General features: G+C 45.0%; 1 protein-coding gene across 3 annotated transcripts in view; it reads right to left on the bottom strand.

The window, feature by feature from the left end:
* Nucleotides 1-20,000, bottom strand: part of DST (dystonin) — a gene marked incomplete at both ends in the record, with an annotated part of 363,235 nt that overhangs the window by 306,925 nt on the left and 36,310 nt on the right. For all 3 annotated transcript variants that reach the window (XM_080917065.1, XM_080917066.1, XM_080917067.1), the window contains one exon: nucleotides 6,825-7,025. In XM_080917065.1, coding sequence (XP_080773191.1) covers nucleotides 6,825-7,025 — 201 coding nt within the window. The remainder of the gene's footprint in view (nucleotides 1-6,824; nucleotides 7,026-20,000) is intronic.

Raw genomic sequence — 20,000 nt, 5'->3', positions numbered from 1 at the left:
TATTTTTTAAAAAAGAATTAGACCTGAAGAAAAATGTCCAGAGAGCTAGAGCTATGCACGCAGAAAGCTGCTGGTTATGAGCTACAGGCACCACATAGCTCTAACAGCAGGGCCCTCTGTGCCTCAGTGTACCAAGGAGAAGGATCTGGCAATAGGCACCAACAAATCAGAGGCCCTCTTGTTCCCTCAAGCTCTACAGCCTTTGATTCCTGAGAACCTTCATCTACTCTACTGTATACAAGACATGATCTTCAGTTAATCTTTAAGAACCCGATATAATCAGATCTCAGGGAAATATGTCTATTAACCCCTTAATGGCAGAACAAAAGAGGTGCTGTGATTACAGCCATTAAAATACAGAAGCTGAGGGCCATCTCCCCAGAGAAATTTACAGATTATTCTGTCTAGAGGTAAAAATAATGAACCAGATCAGCTTTGAAGGAGGGTTTTCGGTTTGGTTTCTTTTCCCTTTGGTTTACAGTCATCTCCAGGACCTCAAGTGTAAACAACCAGTTTGCTCAGCACTTAAGAAATGTATGGGGTTATTTTTGGGGGGGTGGTTTTGGTTTTGTCCCCTAAGGTAACAGGGAGCCCTGAACACAGAAAAACACAAAAGTGACGAAAAGTTTTGCCAGGGTCAAAAAGTTCGAGAGAAATAAGCCTTAAAGCCATGTTTTCTGTCTCTAAGTGGAATACCTGAATCCCTTCACCAGTTCAATATGGCTGCACGAACAGTTTGGGAGGCTAACAAATGTGTCCATTTGAACTGTTCATAAAGTGGAACTCACTTGCCTTGCATGGTACGTACAATACACCAATTACTTCTAGACTTTTAATAGCATAATCAGATTAGTGAAATCTTTTAGAAACATCTACTGAGAATCTAAAATCACTATCTTAGCAATGAGCAACAAAACTTGTAGACGGAAAGAGCACCATTTAACGATATTCTTTGTAGGCTCAGCGGCTAAGAGCACCTGCTGTCCTTACACGGGATCTGGGTCCAGTTCCCAAAACTCACATGTGAGCTCACAACTGTAACCCTAGCTCCAGATGATCTGAAGGCCTCTTCTGGCCTCTGCATGCAGGCATACGTACAGGTAAAATACCCATACAAATCAAATAGAAATGAATAAAACTTAAAACATAAAATCCTTGTTGGGCAGTTACCAAAAGGGATTTTGACTTCACTCACTAACTCCATTCCCTGGAAATACAAAACGGCAGAGGAAAGATGATGATGTCTTTTAAGAACTCTGCACTTGCTGATTAACTAGCTGAAGTATGGGCTGAACAGTCAAGCCTCCCACTGAAGGGGAAGTGTCCTGAGGCCATGCAAATGAGATGCCTAGCCCTGTATATTTAAAAGGGAAAGGAGGATCCACTTGGGTAAGCAAGCAGGAAAAGAACAGAGAGATGACGCCCGGCCACATTTATAATAAACATCAAGGACCTGTGCTTGGTCAGCAAGCCTGACAAAGTGATGTGCTAAAATATCACTAACATTAACGTATAGAACTTAAAACTACGGAGTGCTCCGAAGTATCCTGTAGCCTCACAACCACCTAAGGCACAGGGCAGTTAAATGAGCGGAAAACCTCCCCAAGCAAAGGCGAGGTAAGGAACCGCAGAGGACACAGAAAAGCAACAAGTGCTAGAAGCTTCTGGGGAATCCTCTCCTGCTGCTTTCCGGTCTCTGCCTGAACAGCCTTTCTTGCTCTAACACAATATCCTGAAACCAAAGTCAAAAGTGCTCACCCACCTCTGCTTGAGCTGTGTCTATCTCCAAAGGGGAGAGGTAGAGGTGATGGGGAACCACACTCCTCTTACAGGAGGAAAGAAAACTATCCTTTTCTGGGAGTGACACAAGGTATCACTATGTAACCTTAGCTGTCCTGGAACTCACTACATAGACCAGAAGAGCCTTAAACCCATAGAGATCCCCCTGCCTCAGCTTCAATTGCTGGGATTAGAGGCATGCGCTGCCACACCCAGTTTAGAGCAAAGTAAACGGAACTGTATAAGGCATTATTTGTGATTCTAGAATCGGAGAAGCAGACAGACGAACAAAATGCCTCATGGTGTTTCCCTCCGTCACAGGTTCAGATCCTACTTAGGTCGGATGGAAGGAAAGTGAATTCAGAGAGTGGAGAGAGGTACAGAAACCAGCGATTACCTTCTTTGCGGCTGATCTGGAAAGCTGGCGGTCTGTCACTTCCTGGAGCTCAGCTACCGTGACTGACTGAACTCTGCTCCTTCCCACCAGGATCCCTTTACTCGGAAGCTAAGTAAAAATTCACCAAGAACTGCGAAGCCTTAGGGCAGACCGGAAGTGTACCTGGGGCCAGCTTTAGGCCAAGCTTACTTTAGTTTCACAATCCTCTTCCCAAATGCCCACATCAGAGAGACCCATTGTTCAGCTTCAGCTTTCTCCTTCACTTCCTGGGTCACCTAAACATTCACTTCCTGAGCTGCCCAATCCAGACTGTAGATCTGATGACATCTCTGTACAAACCGCTCCCAAATCCAGATCCATCCAACTATGACAGGCATTCTTTTGGACATCTCAAACCCAACACTCAAAAATCCAAGTTTTCATGTCCCCCGAGCCTAACCCTGTTTCATCTCCTCTGTATCAACCAAACGAGTCAAAAATTTCACACTCAATATACCAGCTTCTTGCCTGTGGTAGGCGCTCAGAGGTATGAAACCAGGAGCTCCAGGCTGCTATTCCCAACAACAGAGGAGGTGAGCTACCAGAAGTAAGCACAGGCCTCTAATTCTACACCACAGAGAAATGGAAACCCTGTTGCAAGATTGAAAAAAAAGTCAAATCTGTGAAAATAGAACATAAATAGATACATTGTTTCTGTTCTTAAAAAAAAAGTCCAGATCCCTTATGTCCCTATGCCTGAGAGTAGTCACACATGAACAGACATTAGAACAAAGGTTCCTATTTCCTGGGTTCCCTGACACAGGAAGTGCAAGATGCACAGCAAACATGGGGGTTAAGGTTTATTTACCGCTTTCACCATCATTTAAATATAGGGGTTTTTTAAGATTTATTTATTATATATCAGTACACCGTAGCTGTCTTCAGACACACCAGAAGAGGGCATTGGATCCCATCACAGATGGTTGTGAGCCACCATGTGGTTGCTGGAAATTGAACTCAGGACCTCTGGAAGAGCAGTCAGTGCTCTAACCACTGAGTCATCTCTCCAGACCTACATATAGGGTTTTAACAGATATAATTGTTCTTGGTTTTTTGTGTTGTTTTCTGTTGGTTTTTGTTGTTGTTGGGTTTTTTTTTTGTTTGTTTTGTTTTTTGTTTGTTTGTTTGTTTTCCTGTGTAGCCCTAGCTCTCCTCAAACTTACTCTGTAGACCAAGCTGACTTCAGACTCACTCTTTAGACTAAGTTTGCCTTGAACTCACAGATTTGCCTGCTGCTGCAGGCCCTAGTGCTGGGATTAAGGGCACCATGATCAAAGGCATGTGCTGCCACCAACAGGCTGATTTACGCTATTTAAACCCAAAGGTTTAAATATAAAACGTCCAGCAGGTAGATTAGAAACGTGAACATGCAGAGTTTCTCATATTTTCTCTCAACACTCGCAAGCTCAGAGGATCTGGGTTTGAATGTCAGCCCTGCCTTCCACCAGGTACAATATATATTCTCCTCTGGAACCTGAGCACTCACTGGGAAATGGGAGGCACGTGCAGAAAGACAAAAGTCTCCCCATTACAACCAGGAAGGCTGCTAAGTTTCAGTGGAGAGTCCTCCATGGTCTCCTACGCTGGAAGTGCAGTGCCTCGTCTGTGGCACTTGTCTGAACTGTGACGTGAAGGAGGCAGAGCCTAGCTGGAAGACAGGACTTACTGAGGACTGGTCTCGGCCTGCCCTGACCGCAGCCTTCACTCTTACTGTCTGAGCTTTGTGAACATGCTCCTCCCATCAGCCACTGGGCTGCTCGGAATCAGTAACAGAGTAACTTCCTGACACCAGGAAACAAAAGCCAGCCACCTCTCTCATTTCCATTGGATACGCATTTAAGGAATCTAGGATTCAGAAATACAATCGTGTTTTGTACTGTCCAAAATTAAATTAAAGCCCAAGGGAGGAGACAGATCTGTCTTTCCTGCTCCATTGTGGGTCAAGATCTCTAAATAAGCCAGGGGCAGACCGTGAGATGGCCAATCTCAAGACACGTTTTCTGAGAGAAAAGGAGGATAAACTGCTCGTCTTTCCACTCAACGTTAGAGACGGGAGTCTAATTCCCCAAGGGGTGTCATGAGAAGTGTATTATTGATTACGTTTCTATTAGTGATCCCCATTACACATCTTGTAGGCATACTTGAGTATGAATTATGAATTCAGAGTGAGTGAGTATGTTATAGCCTAAGGCCCTGAACGAATTACACACGACAGGTCATCGTGATGCAAGATGGCCGAGGTGGCAGTCATTATTTCCCTTGCCTCCTCCTGCGCTAAGGAATCGAACCCATAACCATTTGCAAGTCGGGCGAGCACTTCACAGAGCTACAGCAGCCTCAGCCAACTGTGCTTTTTCCTAATTCTTCTCTGCCGTTACTCCGCCCGCCTTCCTTATTTGCAAGTCTTATTAAAGCTCTGACTAGAAATGCCTGGAGTGGCCCATAGAAGGCCATTTAAATAACCCTGGGTTGCTAGGGTTGATGCCATCTCATCCTATTTCCAAGCCACAAAGAGATGTCACACATTTTCTTGCAGCCATGTGTGGCAGCACTGACTTTATCCAAGCAGAAGTGAGAAGAACAGGTCTGGGCCTGTGTCAAGTGGACTGGCCACAGCAGGTACTGGTGACTGCTGATAAGCAAAACCATTACACGACATAAACCAACCAGTCCGCAGGCAACATAACGTTAGCAGTGGCCGAACTATGTCAAGAGTTTGCACAGAAATCGTATGACACAAGGAGCCAACAACATTGTCCCCATTGCTGACTGACAATTTCCAGCCTCTCCGAAGGCTCACTGGAGATGCAATTAGATGAGGGAGTGTGTGTCCCCTGCTCCAAAGAATACGCATCGTCCTCAGATTCCCTTCTGCTAGGAAGAGAGGGCAGAGCTGAGGGCTGACCCCTAGATCACTGCAGTAGTCGCTAACCTGTCTCAGGCTGTGCGGCCGACCACACAGTGTATGTTTAATCTTCCCGGGATCGTCACACTCACCCCGCCTTGCTCTGTGAGGCACAGTAAGTGTGTGTGTGCAATGGTTTCAGCCCCAGTCGGCTTCTTGGGATTTCTTTCGTACTTAGTTCTCTTATGCAAAACCCCACATAAATGACATCAATGCAAACAGCTCTCTACACCCCTTTGTCTCCTCTCCGTGAACGCACCATCCCCTGCCTAGAACTTGATGTCTATGCTGTAAACAGCAATCACAGGCCCTTGTTATTAAGCAGTTCTCTTGCAAATGATTCATTCTAAACAGGACCCTTCTGCTGGCCTAGTCACTAAACCTATTTCCACTGCCACCCAGTGACCCCAGTGGAGTAGCTTCTGTGTTTTTAGAGTTAGCAGAGTTATTATCAAGTCACATCTTGACAGTTCCCTTAGGCTGTCAGCACAGGAAATGGTACCGTGGGCTACGTACAGCATGAGAACGAACCACGTGAATAAAATGGTTCTAAATTCTAAAACCATATAAAATCATTGCCATTCGGAAATATTATTTGTTAAGCTTTCAAATAGCATTTCCCAAGGCCCAAATCCTTAATCATCACAGTGTTGGCTGGAAAATCCTTGTGCCAGAGTCACCGAGACAAGAACACCAGAGCACTTAGAATAATGTGCTCAGAGAATGAGACGATCGTCCCTCAGCTGAGCTCCGCGCCCCAGGGAAAGCTGCGCTGTGAACGAAGGTACAGGGCACATACGGGACATGTGGCTAGTAGTGACTTATTTGACTTAGTTTATACTGCCGTGACTGCTGTGACAAGAACATCATGACCAAGACAACTAAAAGAAAACATCTAATTTGGGGCTCACGGTTCCAGAAGCTTAGAGTCTATGATCATTGCAGGGAGCATGGCAGAGGCAGATGGCCATGACACTGAAGCAGACGCCGAGAGCTCACATCTTGAGACAACAGCCACTAGGCGAGGTCTGGAGGAATTTGGGGGGGGGGGACTAAGTGGGATGGTTTAAGCTTTTGGAACTTCGAAGTCCATACTGAGTAAGACATCTCCTCTAACCAAGGCAGCACCTCCCTATCCTTCCCAAACAGTTCTACCGATGGGGGGAGGGGTACGCATTCAAATACATGAGCCTATGGGGGCCGTTCTCATTCAAACCACCATAGTAGGAAGACGGCCTTTTGCCTTCTTACAGTTGATAGCCACAGTTAGGCTCTTCCAGAGTGACCCTGAGCTGAGTCCCAGGCCTAGAGACTCCTGGAAGGGGATCAGTTACCAGCACAGACTCCAGCTCTAACCCCTCTTCCATGCGTTCCCTCTGCTCATACTGACTCTGGTTGCTGCGATGCATTAGCACACCTCAGCCTGCCACTCTGGAGCCCCCATCCTCATTCTAGACCACAACTGCAAGGGCACTAGGAGTTCCCTAGGTTTTTAGATCAGTCTGTGATGCTGACCTGCTCCTGCCTCTGGCAAGAGCCTACTCAACACCTTCTAGGAAAGTACAAGTCTTCCTTTATGTGAACATGCATTCACTTTATGGGGTGACAGAACAGACCAATTATTTGATCCAGACTTACTTAAGGGAATGATTTCCCCGTGTGACTGTTAATCAACACGTGTACAAAAGCCAACGCTCTACTTACAGGCCTTCTGGTTGAAGCACCTTGAACAGAGTGATAGAATTCCGGCTGCACCCGGCTGTTTTTCTTGATCCTTCGCTTCCTCCCTGATGACTCTTGTTCACTCTGATGATGAACTTCTACCACAGGCTTCACTTCTTCCAGCCGGGCAGCAGCGGCTGCTGCAGCTCGCCTCCTGATGTGTCGGGGGCTTGCTCGGAATCCCTGCGGCAGGAAACACACACAGGAATTAGGGTTTCCACTGAATCTGTATAAATATTTTCTGGACTCGGTTAAACTGAGTGCTCCCCAAGTTTCCATAGTCAATGAAATCATTTCCATTCCCAATGTGAGTCTAAGAAGTTCAACATGGGTGAAAAAAAAATTATCCACAGGGCTCAGGTCACTTTTACATTAGAAAATGACCTTGAGATCTAGTAAGTTGATGGAGGAATGAGAAAGGGAAGATGACCTAGTTCTACTTCTATTGTTCAGATAAGTTACAAATACACCTAGCTAAACGTGCTACAGAGGATAGGGTGGGACATACAACACAAGACCAGGTGGATGGTTAGTTTTCAATGCCAAGGACACAATCTAAAAGTCACCTGGGAAGCAAGTCTCAATGAGGAACTTTCTAGATCAGGCTTGTGGGTATGTATGTAAGTAACTGCCTTAACTATATTAATCAAGCTGGGAAGATTTGCCCATTGTGGGCAGCACCATTCCCTATGTCTAGATCCTGGAGTCTACAGAAGAGGAAGAGATGTAGCACAAGTAACCATGTATGCATACCTTCTCTCTCTGCTCCTGACTGTGGTTGTAACTTGATTGTTCAAGTTAGTATCATGGCATTCTTACAACCCTGGACTGTGGCCTGGAATTGGGAGCCAAATAAGCCCTGACTCCCTTAAAATTACATGTGTCCTTAATTTACTACATCAACAGAAATGATGGGTAAACAGCCCCTCTGCCCTCCTGAGAGAAGAATCTCTTCAGAGGGTCTGTAGGGATGCAGAACATCATTACATCATACACAAAGAAAAGATCCAGAGCTAAAGCAGGGGTAGCGTGGTCAAGAATGTGAACTTGGGAGCGATGTCCCTGAGCCTGTGTCCAAATGCTAGCTAATGAAGCCACACGATTTATTAAACATTCCTGACTTCAACTCCCTACTCCACGAAGTGTTCACACTCTATGCATAAGGCTTTTAGTTTTGGGGCTGGAGAGGTGGCTCAGTGAGACAGTTCTTCCAGAGGTCCTGAGTTCAATTCCCAGCACCCACATGGCAGTACACAACTGTCTTTCACTCTTGTTCCAGACCATCTGACACCCACACACAGACATACATGCAGGCAAACCACTGGTGCACAAAATAAAAATAAATAATTTTTTAAAAAGACTTCAAGTTTCTAAACAAGGGTTATACGTAAAATGTTGAGCAGCATATCTAGAAAAAAGCAGGTGCATGACAAAAACAGTCACACGTGCTCTTTCTCTCTTGAAGCAAGCTAAGCATAGTCCTCAGACAGAAACAAGTTCAAGTAAGCCATGAAAGCCAGGAGAGAGCCAGATTTGGTGGCCCAAGCCTGTAATCTTAGCATTTTGAACACAGAGGCAGAGGTGCAGGAGTTCAAAGCCGGTCTACACCAGAACAACAAAGAGACACATGAAAAACATGGATTCTGTATGAAAGGAATTGCAGAAATTTTCAGAGGGGGTCTCAGTCCTCTTGTGGCAGAGAACAAAAAGCAATTTACTGGAAAACAAAAGAAGTAATTCACACCGAGTTCATAAACACACAGAAGTCCCACCGAGTTCCCAAACACATGTGATTCACACCAAGTTCACAAACACAAAAGCACCACTCTCAGTGTTAGCAGATCTCAGGGAAAGAAACCAATGGAGCTGAGATTACTCTATATTTGGCTTAGTTTACTGGGTGGCAGGCACTCGAAGACCAAATAGCACTTATGTTCCAGGCAAGGGGCAGGATTTAGGAATGAATACGTAAAATGGCAGGTACACGTATGAAGTACTTACAAGCCAGGGAGATGCTAAATGATTACACGCCGGCAAGAGAGTGTAAGTCAGGTAAGGATGAAAATTAAGGTAAGCAACAGATATTGGGGAGAGGGGCTCTGTGTTTGTGGTTTGTCTGAATTTTAGAAGAGACATACAAGGCTAAAAGATTGCAGTGAGGTTAATACCACCAGAAAAGAAGCATGTCCTAAAGAAAGTCTGATCATGGATGTGACCGGTTCAGAAAGATTAGTGTGTTCAGGGGACTAGTCACTCAAGAGCCAGGAGGTGGCCTGGCATCTGACTGTGGGGACCTTGAACTGGAAGATGTGAAATGGGAGGATGTACAGGAGGGTCTACAAGCTGCAGTCAACAGAGATGGACAAGGAGGAACTGCAAGCAGGTTTTCAGAACTGCATTCCTGCCCGGATCATCTCACATCAGCCTGCTCTCATCCTGCCCCCGTGGAAGAGCTCAGCTGACCCTCCTCAACTCAACATAGTTCCGGAAGATCTCTGCAGCCCCCAGACAGCGCAGGAGGTATTACAGCAGCTGCCACCGGGAAGAGCATTAGGGACAGGGAACTGGGGTCAACTGCAAGCCACATTTAAAGCAGAAGTCGGGTCACACAAAGGACTGGTAACCGTGGACTTGCCTAGAGTCCAAGCATACACTATCTTCATCTGGATCAGACTCACAGAGCATAATTCCTGTAAAGACTGAGAATCTCGAGGGCCATGGTTTATTCTAACCACCAGGTGGTGTTAACTATCACTGCTGACTTCTCTAGTAACAGAGTGGATCTAAGGTTTATCTGAAAGAAATGGAGATTCTTTTCTTATGAATAAGAAGCAGCTGTCTTTTGCTGGGTTCCCATTATTGCTAACAGTCCTCAGTAATCTACAAACCCTAGAAACACTTAGGAGGTGAACGTTGCCTAAAACACTCTTAAAGTCAAACGAGCATCTTTGAGTAGAATGTCAGTCAGTCTGGAGAACAAGAATCCGTCCACTCCACCTCTTCCAGAACAATCAATTCTGCCCAAGAAGACACTCAATGAAAAAATCTAAATTTGTTTTGGGGTTTGGTGTTTAAATTATATTTGTGTATATATGTGTGTGTGCATGTCTGTCTGCATGTGCAAATGCACATGTATCTGCATCCCAAGCACAAGTGTATCTATGTGTGTGTGTGTGTGTGTAGGGTGTGTGTGTGTGCATGTATGTCTGTATGTGTATGTACATGCACGAGTATGCCTATGTGTGGGGTGTGTGTATGTGAATGTGGTGTGTGTAGTATATATGTGTGTGCATGTGTATCTGTATGTACGTGCCTAAGTGTGTCTGTGTGTTTGTGTAGGGTGTGTATGTGCATATAGTGTTTGTGCATGTGGTGTGTGTATGTGCATGTGTGTGTGTGCACTCCATGGTGAACATGTAGAGGTCAGAGGACACTGCAAAAGCTGGCTTTCCTCCTACCATATGGTTCAGGACTGAACTCCAGCTATCCCATCCGGTGGCAAATATCTTCATGTCCTGAGCCACCCTGCTAGCTCACAGAATTGGTGTTCTATGTGTAGCAAAAGCAGAGATGAACTAAAGTCATCATTCCCCAAGCTTTCATCCAAACTGTTTTGTTTGTTCGTTTTGTTTTGAATTTTACCATTGCTAGGCAGATCTCTATAAGCCCTATTCCAAATATAATTGCTTTATTTTACAATCAAATTTTCTAGGCATCAGAGCACAGCACACACATTTTACATTTAGTCCATCTGGATCCATGGCCTCTGTTATTTCCTAGTTGTGTGCTCTTGGTCAGACATGTACCTATTTCCTTACCTGTAAAACAAACATAAAACTAATTACTCCATGGATTTGCAGAGATGAATAATGACTTCATATATGCAAAGCATAAATGCCTGAATCATACAGAAGATATATAGAAGACACTGAAGTGTCTGCTATGATTACTACATATTACTTATATAAATAAAATATATTTTCAAATACACCCATGCATGAAAGGGGGACAAATCACACTTCTTGCTGAGGATTCAAGAGGCCTCCTGATGCCTAGGTAAGAGTTCTTGGCCCTGGAGACTCTCGGACTCTCTGTATGAGTCTAACCACTGTGCTCACCTGCCAGTCCTATCACTCGGAACTGGGTACTGGCTGTGGTTTTCCTGCATCCATCATGATGCACTGTTATGACTATATCACTTCCTGGTTCCTGTGCCAGCAAATTTCAGGCAGCTCAGAGCCGTGATGGCCAGTACTGTGAAGATGAAGCCATCCCAGGGTGGCCGCTTTATTTCCCTGAGTCACGGTGCAGGTTCACAGTGCCCACGTTATTTATTATTGAATATTTTGTTTATTTACATTTCAAATGTCCCCTTTCCCAGTTTCCCCTCCCCCTGCTTCTATGATAGTACTCCCCTACCCACTCACCCACTCCCCTCCACCTCCCCGCCCTGGCATTCTCCTACACTGGGGCATCAGGCCTTCACAGGACCAAGGGCTTCCCCTCCCATTGATGCCAGACAAGGCGATTCTCTGCTACATACATATGCAGCTGGAGCCATGGGTTCCTCCATGTGTACTCTTTGGTTGGGGATTTTTAGACCCTGGGAGCTCTAGGGGGTCTGGTTGATATTGTTCTTCCTCTGGGGTTACAAACCACTTCAGCTCCTTCAGTCCTTTCTCTAAATTCTCCACTGGGGACCCCGTGTTCAGTCCAATGTTTGGCTGCAAGCATCTGTATCAGTAATCTGCCAGAGCCTCTCAGGAGACAGCTGTATCAGGCTTCTGACAGCAAGCACTACTTGGCATCTACGATAGTGTCTGGGTTTGGTGGCTGCATATGGGATGGATCCCCAGGTGAGGCAGTCTCTGGATGGCTTTTCCTTCAGTCTCTGCTCCACTCTTTGTCCTTGTATTTTCTCCCATGAGTACTTTATTACCCGGAGTCCTTACTTTATAACACTGTAAGCCATGACCTGACAGAAGGAAATTTTATTCTGAGACAGCAGGTGGTGCTATAAGCTCTTTTTGGTGTTAGGATTCAAAGGGATAGCGCCCTTTTCTCTCTATCCATTTGCCCTTGCTACCACAGGGTAGAAAGGGCTAGGGAACTGGGAGGGTTGGCGGATTCCCAAGAGGATCCCTGCAACTTCCACACCCTAACATTTCCAGCAAAAGAGCAGCTTGGCCTTTTACCGGGCCACAAAACTAGAGGATGAAGTGGTGATGATCGATACAATTAGCCATCCCTTCCTGACCTCCAACTACGGAAAGGCACACAGCTAAAGGAAGACAGGAAGTACAGAGACCCTGCAGCTCCTCCACAAGGCGAACAAAATCAGAAGGTAAAACTCCCCATCAGAAGTATGAAGGGTCAAATCAAACTCGACCTGCGTGTGTGTGTGTGTGTGTGTGTGTGTGTGTGTGTGTGTTAGTACACACTTGGACATTTAGTTTTAAGAGAGAGAAAGAACATGAAGTTGTATGGGTGAGGGACGAGCTGGAGGAGTTGAGGAAGGAGAAGGAACAGGCTTAAAATGCATTTGTATGAAACATTAAAGAAAAACAACTGTGATTGGCCAGCTCCAACCTCACACACCCATCCTGAGTTTGGGGTCACAGAACACCCTCTCACTGACAGCTGGTTACCTCTCCCTCTGCTGGCAAGAGGAAAGAAAAGTGAAGTTTACACAGGCTGCTCTTGTCCTGGGCAGACCCCATGGTGGCTTCAGTGTAGATCTCCACTAATAAAGCCAAGGGGCTGGGTCTTGTTTTTTATGGTTCACCTACCTTCCCTCCATGCCCTGTGTCTTACTCTTTGCTTGAACTCCAGTTTTATTAAATATCTCCTTCACCTTTATATTCATGTCTGGTTCTCTGGGAAAGGCATTTAGGAGGAGGCTCCCTACCCTTAGGCTACCTCACTCAGGCATGGCCAGAATTTCCTGCTCTCTGGTAACAACACGAGTGTTTTTCTCAACTTGATGAAAACCTAGACGTATATGGGAAAAGGGGGCTCTCAATGGAGGAAGTGTCCCAATTACACGTATCTGTGGATGTGTCTGAGGGGAATCCTCTTAATAGCTAACTGATGTGTAGGGCGGTGTTGGTTCAATGTGTGACAACCCACAGCTATGGAGGGGAGGAGGCTCAGTTTCCAAATGCCTACAGGAAGGAGCTTTTTGACTAAGCCAACAAACACCACTTTTTGCACAGCCTGGCCCTGTTAGGGGTTCCCTATTGCAGAAAACCCATCTGGACAGTCAACTGCTAGTTTCTGGAACTACCTTATTCTGCACCAACTTTTACTACTACCCATCTCTGAGTGGAGACACCAGCATTCAGACTCTGGGGTCTGCTAATCTTGGGCTGCCTTGCCTTGGCTTTTTGAGGTCTCTTGTTTAAGTGCCCAGTCCTGGCCTTTCTGGGTAATTGGGCAGAGGAAAGGGGGTAATGTTGAAGCATAAAAGATATTTAAAGAAAAACACACATAAAAAAAAAAAAAAGCAAGCTGAGCATGTGCCCCCCTCTGCCCCTCTGCTACAGGTCTTACCTAGTGCTCTAGCCCTGGCTTCTCCTCTACAGCCTGGAAGCCAACTTCCCCAAGTTGCTCTTGGCCAGTGTTTTGTCAAAGCAAACTAAAACAATACTGAGCCCTTTAAATAGGTGGTGGACATTTAGAAGTCTCACTGTAGGAGACCGCCATTTCTAAGGCCATTCCAACATTTGGGCACAAGACACAGTCTTGTGTGTGTGTGTGTGTGTGTGTGTGTGTGTGACTGAACTTGAGATAAACCCTCTTAGACTTTAATTAAGCACACAGAGTACTGTTGAATACAGCTATGATGTTGAACAGAAGATCTCTACTCTCTCTGTCCAGCTCCTTTGGGCCCAGTTAGAAATTACTTCATTCTTTGAGTCCGTGGATTTGAATCTTTCAGGTTCTTCATGAGGAAACGGAAGGTGCAGTGCTTACCGTTCTATGACTGCATTACTACAGACAGCACCGAGTCCCAAACCCTCATCCATGTTGGATACACTATGCGGATTTCTTCCTTTTAAGCGGATGATGATCATTACGTGCCATGTTCTCTTCGTTAATTCATCATGGGATTGACATTAGATTATTGGCATATCAGCCATTCTAAGAGATGTGTAATAAATAAGGGCACAGAAGATCGTGATTGAACTCCCTTGGGTAAATAACCAGCAGTGGGATCCTGGGATCACATGACGAGTCTGTTTTTATTGTCTGACAAACCTCTGTTCTATACTCTTTGCCAACGTCATTGTACTACTTCCCACACCCCGAAACAATACAGAAGGTCTGCAATTTCTCCACATCCAGGGAGAACCTTTAAAACAACAATGACGACGATGATGATGATGATGATGTACGTGTGCATGTGTGTTACTTGTGCATATGCTGTAGTGGCTCTGGAGGCCAGGAGAAAAACCCCATAACGTAGACATTACAGGTGATTGTGAGCCACCTGATTTGGGTTCTGGGAACCTATGCAGGTCCTCTGGAAGAGCGGTGCTAGCTCTTAACCCACAAGTCATCCCTCGTGCTCCTAACAACATGTTTTTGTGATATTCATTTAACAGGTGATACCTTGTAGGTTGATGGATGTCAAGGCAATACATGATTGGTCAGTAGAGAATGGGGCGGGGACAAAGTTGGTTAAGCAGAAGAGGAGGAGAGAGGTGAGAGATTCGGGAGGAGGCAACATGGAGGCCGACCTGGACGTTTCTCTCAGTGCATCTCTAAATGGATAAGGTTGTTGTGATTATTTCTAAGGGTTTCTATGGGTTAATTCATCTTATCTAGGTGGGCAGTTCATATCTTTGTCAACTGGTTGTAAGCTTATTGTGTAGAGGGATAGTGGATTGAGAATTTAACATATAAACTTGTTTGATAAGTTAATGATTGTAAGTCATGCTTTTACCAGGTGGTAGAGAAAAGTGACTAAAAACAACACTCTGGGGCAGTCATAGGCCACCTGGGACAGAAGCAGCAGGGACGGGTGGAGTGAACCTAGTTCTTAGAGGCTGCATGGAACTGCTAAGATAGAAATATCCCACAGTGCCATGTGGCCCTATAAGAGCACGCACTAGGGTGGGATAAAAGGATATCCACCCCTCTAATATTACTACAACACTTCACTGTAAAGTCTTGATAATTAGCGCCATCTCAATACACAATTCCATTAAGATGTTCCATGGTACCTACAGCTGGCCTGTTAATAATCTGACACGGCTCCCAGGTTGACTCAATGAATCAAAGCTCAAGTGTGTAGCCTTGAAATATTAAACAGAGGCCCATAAAGACTGAAAAGAATTAAGAGAAATTCAGTAGTTCCAGTATCTAAAGACCTACTGAGGCTGCCTAGTCTTTCTTTGTCTGTTTTACACAGTAGATTTGACTACCATTTCTACCATATATCTGTAACTGCTTTTGGTTCAAGTCAGGTTACCTTATGCTTGAGTGTGGCTCTGTGGGAGGCTTTTATTAGTTTAACAAATGTGGGAAGCCACGCCCACTGAAAGGAACACCATCTCTGGGCAGGGGGTTCTGGGTTGTGGGTAGAAATGAGCTGAATGCTAGCACACCTGTAATAACTCATTTCTCTCTGTTCTTAATTGTGGATATCATGTGACTAACGGCTTCCAGCTCTGGCTACATCTACTTCCCACCATAACCTGTAATTGTGAGACAAATAAACCAAGACCTCCATCAATGTATTTATTTTAAAGATTTTGTTCATTTATTATATGTAAGTTCACTATAGCTGTCCTCAGACACACCAGAAGAGGGCATCAGATCCCCATGTGGTTGCTGGGAATTGAACTCAGGACCTCTGAAAGAGCAGTCGGTGCTCCTAACCTCAGAGCCATCTCTCCAGCCCCAAGAGTGTGGGTTGATATTAAGGCAATACATGATTGGACAGTGGAGAGGTAGATGGGGAAAGAGGCTGAAGGAGCGGAATGCAGGGGGGATTGACGAAGGCAAGATGGAAGCCGACGTTATGTAGGTCTCTCGGTGCATCTGTAGCATCTTTAGGAGCGAGCACTAGCGCAGGATACAGGTTTCCACTTTTTAATGTTTGCCACAACACTGGAGTCTGTATTTTTAACAAGCTGCCGGCAGACTCTAATCCTGTAGGTCTGCAGTTCCAGCTTACAGTAACCATACAGGACCAACAGAGGCTGTGCAGCCCTTCCATTGGCTGACACATCAGCACGGAGACTGTTAGTGGAGAGAGCTACCACGGTAGTGGCTGGTCCAGTCCAGATGGGTCCAGCCTGTGGCTGTGCATTTACGGTTACAAGAAACTCAACTCTGCATCCAGCACACAGCCCAGCTCATTAGAGTTCCACCAGATCCCTCACACAAATACAGTGTGTATCCGATTCTGCATCCAAAAGCACCCGAGACTTACACTGCTAAAGACGAAAAAGTTAAAATACCTAAAGGAGGCTGTTGAGTTTGGAATTACTTGACATATGACATCATCTTCTCTAGAGACATTGAGTGCTTTTAACTTATAGATGTGATGAGTTGTATCGAGCACCACTGTGCACCCCGCTGACCTTTCCAGTCCAAAATTTCATTATAGAATTTTCCATTCATCATGTTCCGGTCATTATCAGGTAATTAAAACTTCTCTGTTGCTATTTATGGAAAAAAAAAATGGCCTCATCACAATGAGGTCACCTCCCTCTTCAGTTTCCCCCCCCCCAAAAAAAAAAAAGCCATTAAAAAAAAAAAAAAAAAAATATATATATATATATATATATATATATATATATTTTTTTTTTTTTTTTTTTTGTGCCAACAAACTCTAAATCAGACTGCTCACAATCCGACCACTTCTGCTGAGACTACTTTTAAGCCAACCGATCTGCCTGTCTCTGCCTTCTGGAATTGTCACACATGCCACGGGCTTCACCGACAGCAGCCAAGTTTCCTCAGTGGTCTCTTTAAAGCAGAACTCATTACACTTAAGAAGGCTGAGGGTGGGGCTCAGCGCACTGCCAGACAGCTCCTTGATCTCTTACAGTGGCCTACCCAATACTTCCGCTGCTAATCATGTGTGGCTATTTTCATTCAAACTTTATTTTACTTTAAAAAAATTTTTCCCCACAATGTGACACAATGTGTTCTGTTTACATCATTTCCAACCCCCTCCTTCCTCCAGTTCTTCCTGTGCCCGTCTCTCAAGTTCATGGCCTCTTTGGTCACTGTAACATGTAGGTACATATGTGTGTACAAACCAGCCGAGTCGAGTTAGTGTTTATCACGTGTGTCTTTGTTGAGGCGTGAGCACTAAGGCCGGGACCATGAGGAAATAAATCCTCCCATCTATACTGGCATGTCAACTAGTGTGGTCATTATTCTGGTCTTGTTCAGATAACCATATTCTTGTGAAGTCATGGGTACAGCTTCCTTGCCACACAGAGAAAACATTATCTCTCAACAGATGCTCCGGGGTCTTATTATCTATCCTCTGTGCCCTTCACGTTCCCTGAGCCTCGGGTACCAGGGCTGTGCCGTAGATATATGTATTCGGGCTGTTTTCTACATTTTGACCAGTTGTGAATGTCTGTAAAGATCACTTCTGCTTTAAGGGGTGACTTTCTCGATGGGGGGTGAGAGCTACACTTCTCTGTGGGTGTAAGGAAGAGCATTGGGAATGTTAAGGCCTTTATGGGTTTAGGGGAATGGCTGAACAAGGTTCTCCTCTAAGGCCCATGACCTCAGCACCCATGGATAGAGCTGGGTTTGGGGTACCAGGCACAGATTTCCTCCTACTGAGAGTGCCGTCCAGGTAGACAGCTGCTGGTCATTCCCGAGGCAGAAATGCGATACTACAGTTTTGAAGATACCCTGACACTCTGGCTCTAGCTGTGGCTCACAGACTTTACAGCTGATGAGAATATTGATCGCTTTTCTCCTCGGAAGCTTGCAAAGCACTTTTCAGCACCATAAGAGCTAGTCCTTGGGGAGAAGGCTTACAGGTTGCTTCGAACTCTGTTCCTCCAAGCACTGTGTCCAAAGTGTGTGGTGTCTTCAGCGACAGACTTGCCTTCGAAGGCAGCAACAAGCAAGGGAAGTAGCCTACATTATTTTAGGGCATCTCCTAGACTCCCCCGTTCTGTAAGCCAAAGGGAAGTTTCTTTCCTATCCCTAGCATGGAGGAGGAGGTAGGAGAAGGAGCTGGGAGCCAACATGGCGGCGGATGTAAATACTCTTCTCTGTGCATACATATAGGTTGTCATAAGTATGTTGATGTGTTCTTTAATGTGGCAACTTAATTGAGTTCAAAATAAAATGTAGTGGTGGACATACAAAGCCTGCCTCAGAATTCGGATGTGTGTACTGGGAATGGTAACAACCCGCCTAGGTAACAACCCGCCTAGGGAACAGTATGTGAAAGGGGCCAGCAGTGAAGCAGCCTAAGAGCGCGGCTCCCGCTGGAGGGGCTCTTGGACCACAGGGAATGAGAATCCTCTTTTAATATCTACTGCAACAATTGTCTCTTAAGTTTTTTTCTTAAGATTTATTTATTATATATGAATACACTGTAGCTGTCTTCAGACACACCAGAAGAGGGCATCAGATCCCATCATAGAAGGTTGTGAGCCACGATGTGGTTGCTGGGAATTGAACTCAGCACCTCTGGAAGAGCAGTCAGTGCTCTAACCACTGAGCCATCTCAAGTTTTACTTTGTATCCTGCCACGTTGCTGAAAGTGTTGATCATTTCCAGCTAATTTCTGCCAGAATTTTTGGAATCCCTTATGTAAAACATTGAATTATCTACAAATAATGGTACTTTGACATTTCCTTTTCTGATCTGTATTCTTTTAACTTCATTCTCTTTCCTTGTTGCTCTAACTAGTGCCTGGAGCACTACCTGAAAAGGAGTTGGAAGTGTAGATGTCCGTTGTCTACAGATACCTGTTAAGTCCACGGATGTATAATATCATTTGGCTCTGATGATTTTCTGTTTAGGGTTTATGTTGTTTGTTTGTTTGGTCAGATGACCTGTCCTGGAGCAACTGGGCACTGAAAGCATCCATTATTATTGAGTTGGAGTTAATACGTGTCTTTAAGTCCAATGTGGTTTTTATGGAATGGGGCGTGTCAGCTTTATGTATATTATGCCTACGATTGAAATATCTTCTTAGTTAACTGCTGCCGTGATTAAGAGGATGTGGCCTCCTTTGCCTATTCTGATTAGTTGTAGTTTGAAGTCTGTTTTGTCAGATATTCCTGTAATGAGACCCGCCTACTCCCTGGTTCCGCTTTGATTGATTTTTATTATTATTATTATTTATTCTTTCCCTCTACGGTGGTGCCTGTCTTTGAAGATGAGATTCTTTTACAGAGCAGAGAATTAGATTAGGTTTCTTGATCCATTAGACTAACTTGCATCTTTTGATTAGGGGGTTGGAGAGATAAATATTTAAAGTTATTCAGAGGCCTATTTACTGCTGCTATTTTCTTTTCTTTTATTTAAATGGCTGTCCAGTTTCCATTGACCTGCTCTGCTGATTGTTTTCTTTATGAAACCATGTGTGTATGCTAATTCCTCTCTTCGGCAAAGTGTTACCTCTCATATTCTCCGTGGGGCTGGTTGGGTGAACATGGGTTCTTTGTTTTGATACCACGGCAAGCATTTGCTCTCTCCTTCAACTATGGAAGATAGTTTTGCTGGGCATAGCCGTCTAGATCTGCTTCTATTGCTACAGGTCTCCTGGCTTTTAAATAGAGCTTCCTCCTAGTTGCCTGAGGTTTCCAGTCTTTTCCTGGCTGCCTTCGGAACAAGAACTCGAACTCTCAGCGCCTCTTGCGCTGCACCATGTCTGCCTGGATACTGCCATGCTTCCCACCATGATGATAATGAACGGAACCTCTCAACTTGTAAGCCAGCCCCAGTTAAATGTTTGCCTTTATAAGAACTGCCTTGGTCATGGTGTCTGTTCACAGCAGTGGCAACCAAAGCTAAGGCATACATGGAGAAGGATGTGAGAGTTGTTAGAGGTAAACAGAGCACTAATGAGCTTGGAATAATCCCAATGAGGAATCCAGCTCCCTCTCCAGCAATGTGAGCCTTCTGATCACAACTCTTAGGCTCTCAAACAAAATTAAG

Source organism: Micromys minutus (assembly GCF_963924665.1).
Source record: "Micromys minutus genome assembly, chromosome: 5".
NCBI classification, from domain to species: Eukaryota; Metazoa; Chordata; class Mammalia; order Rodentia; family Muridae; genus Micromys; species Micromys minutus.
The sequence above is the reverse complement of the archived record's forward strand: the minus strand, read 5'-3'. Positions and strand labels throughout refer to the sequence as shown.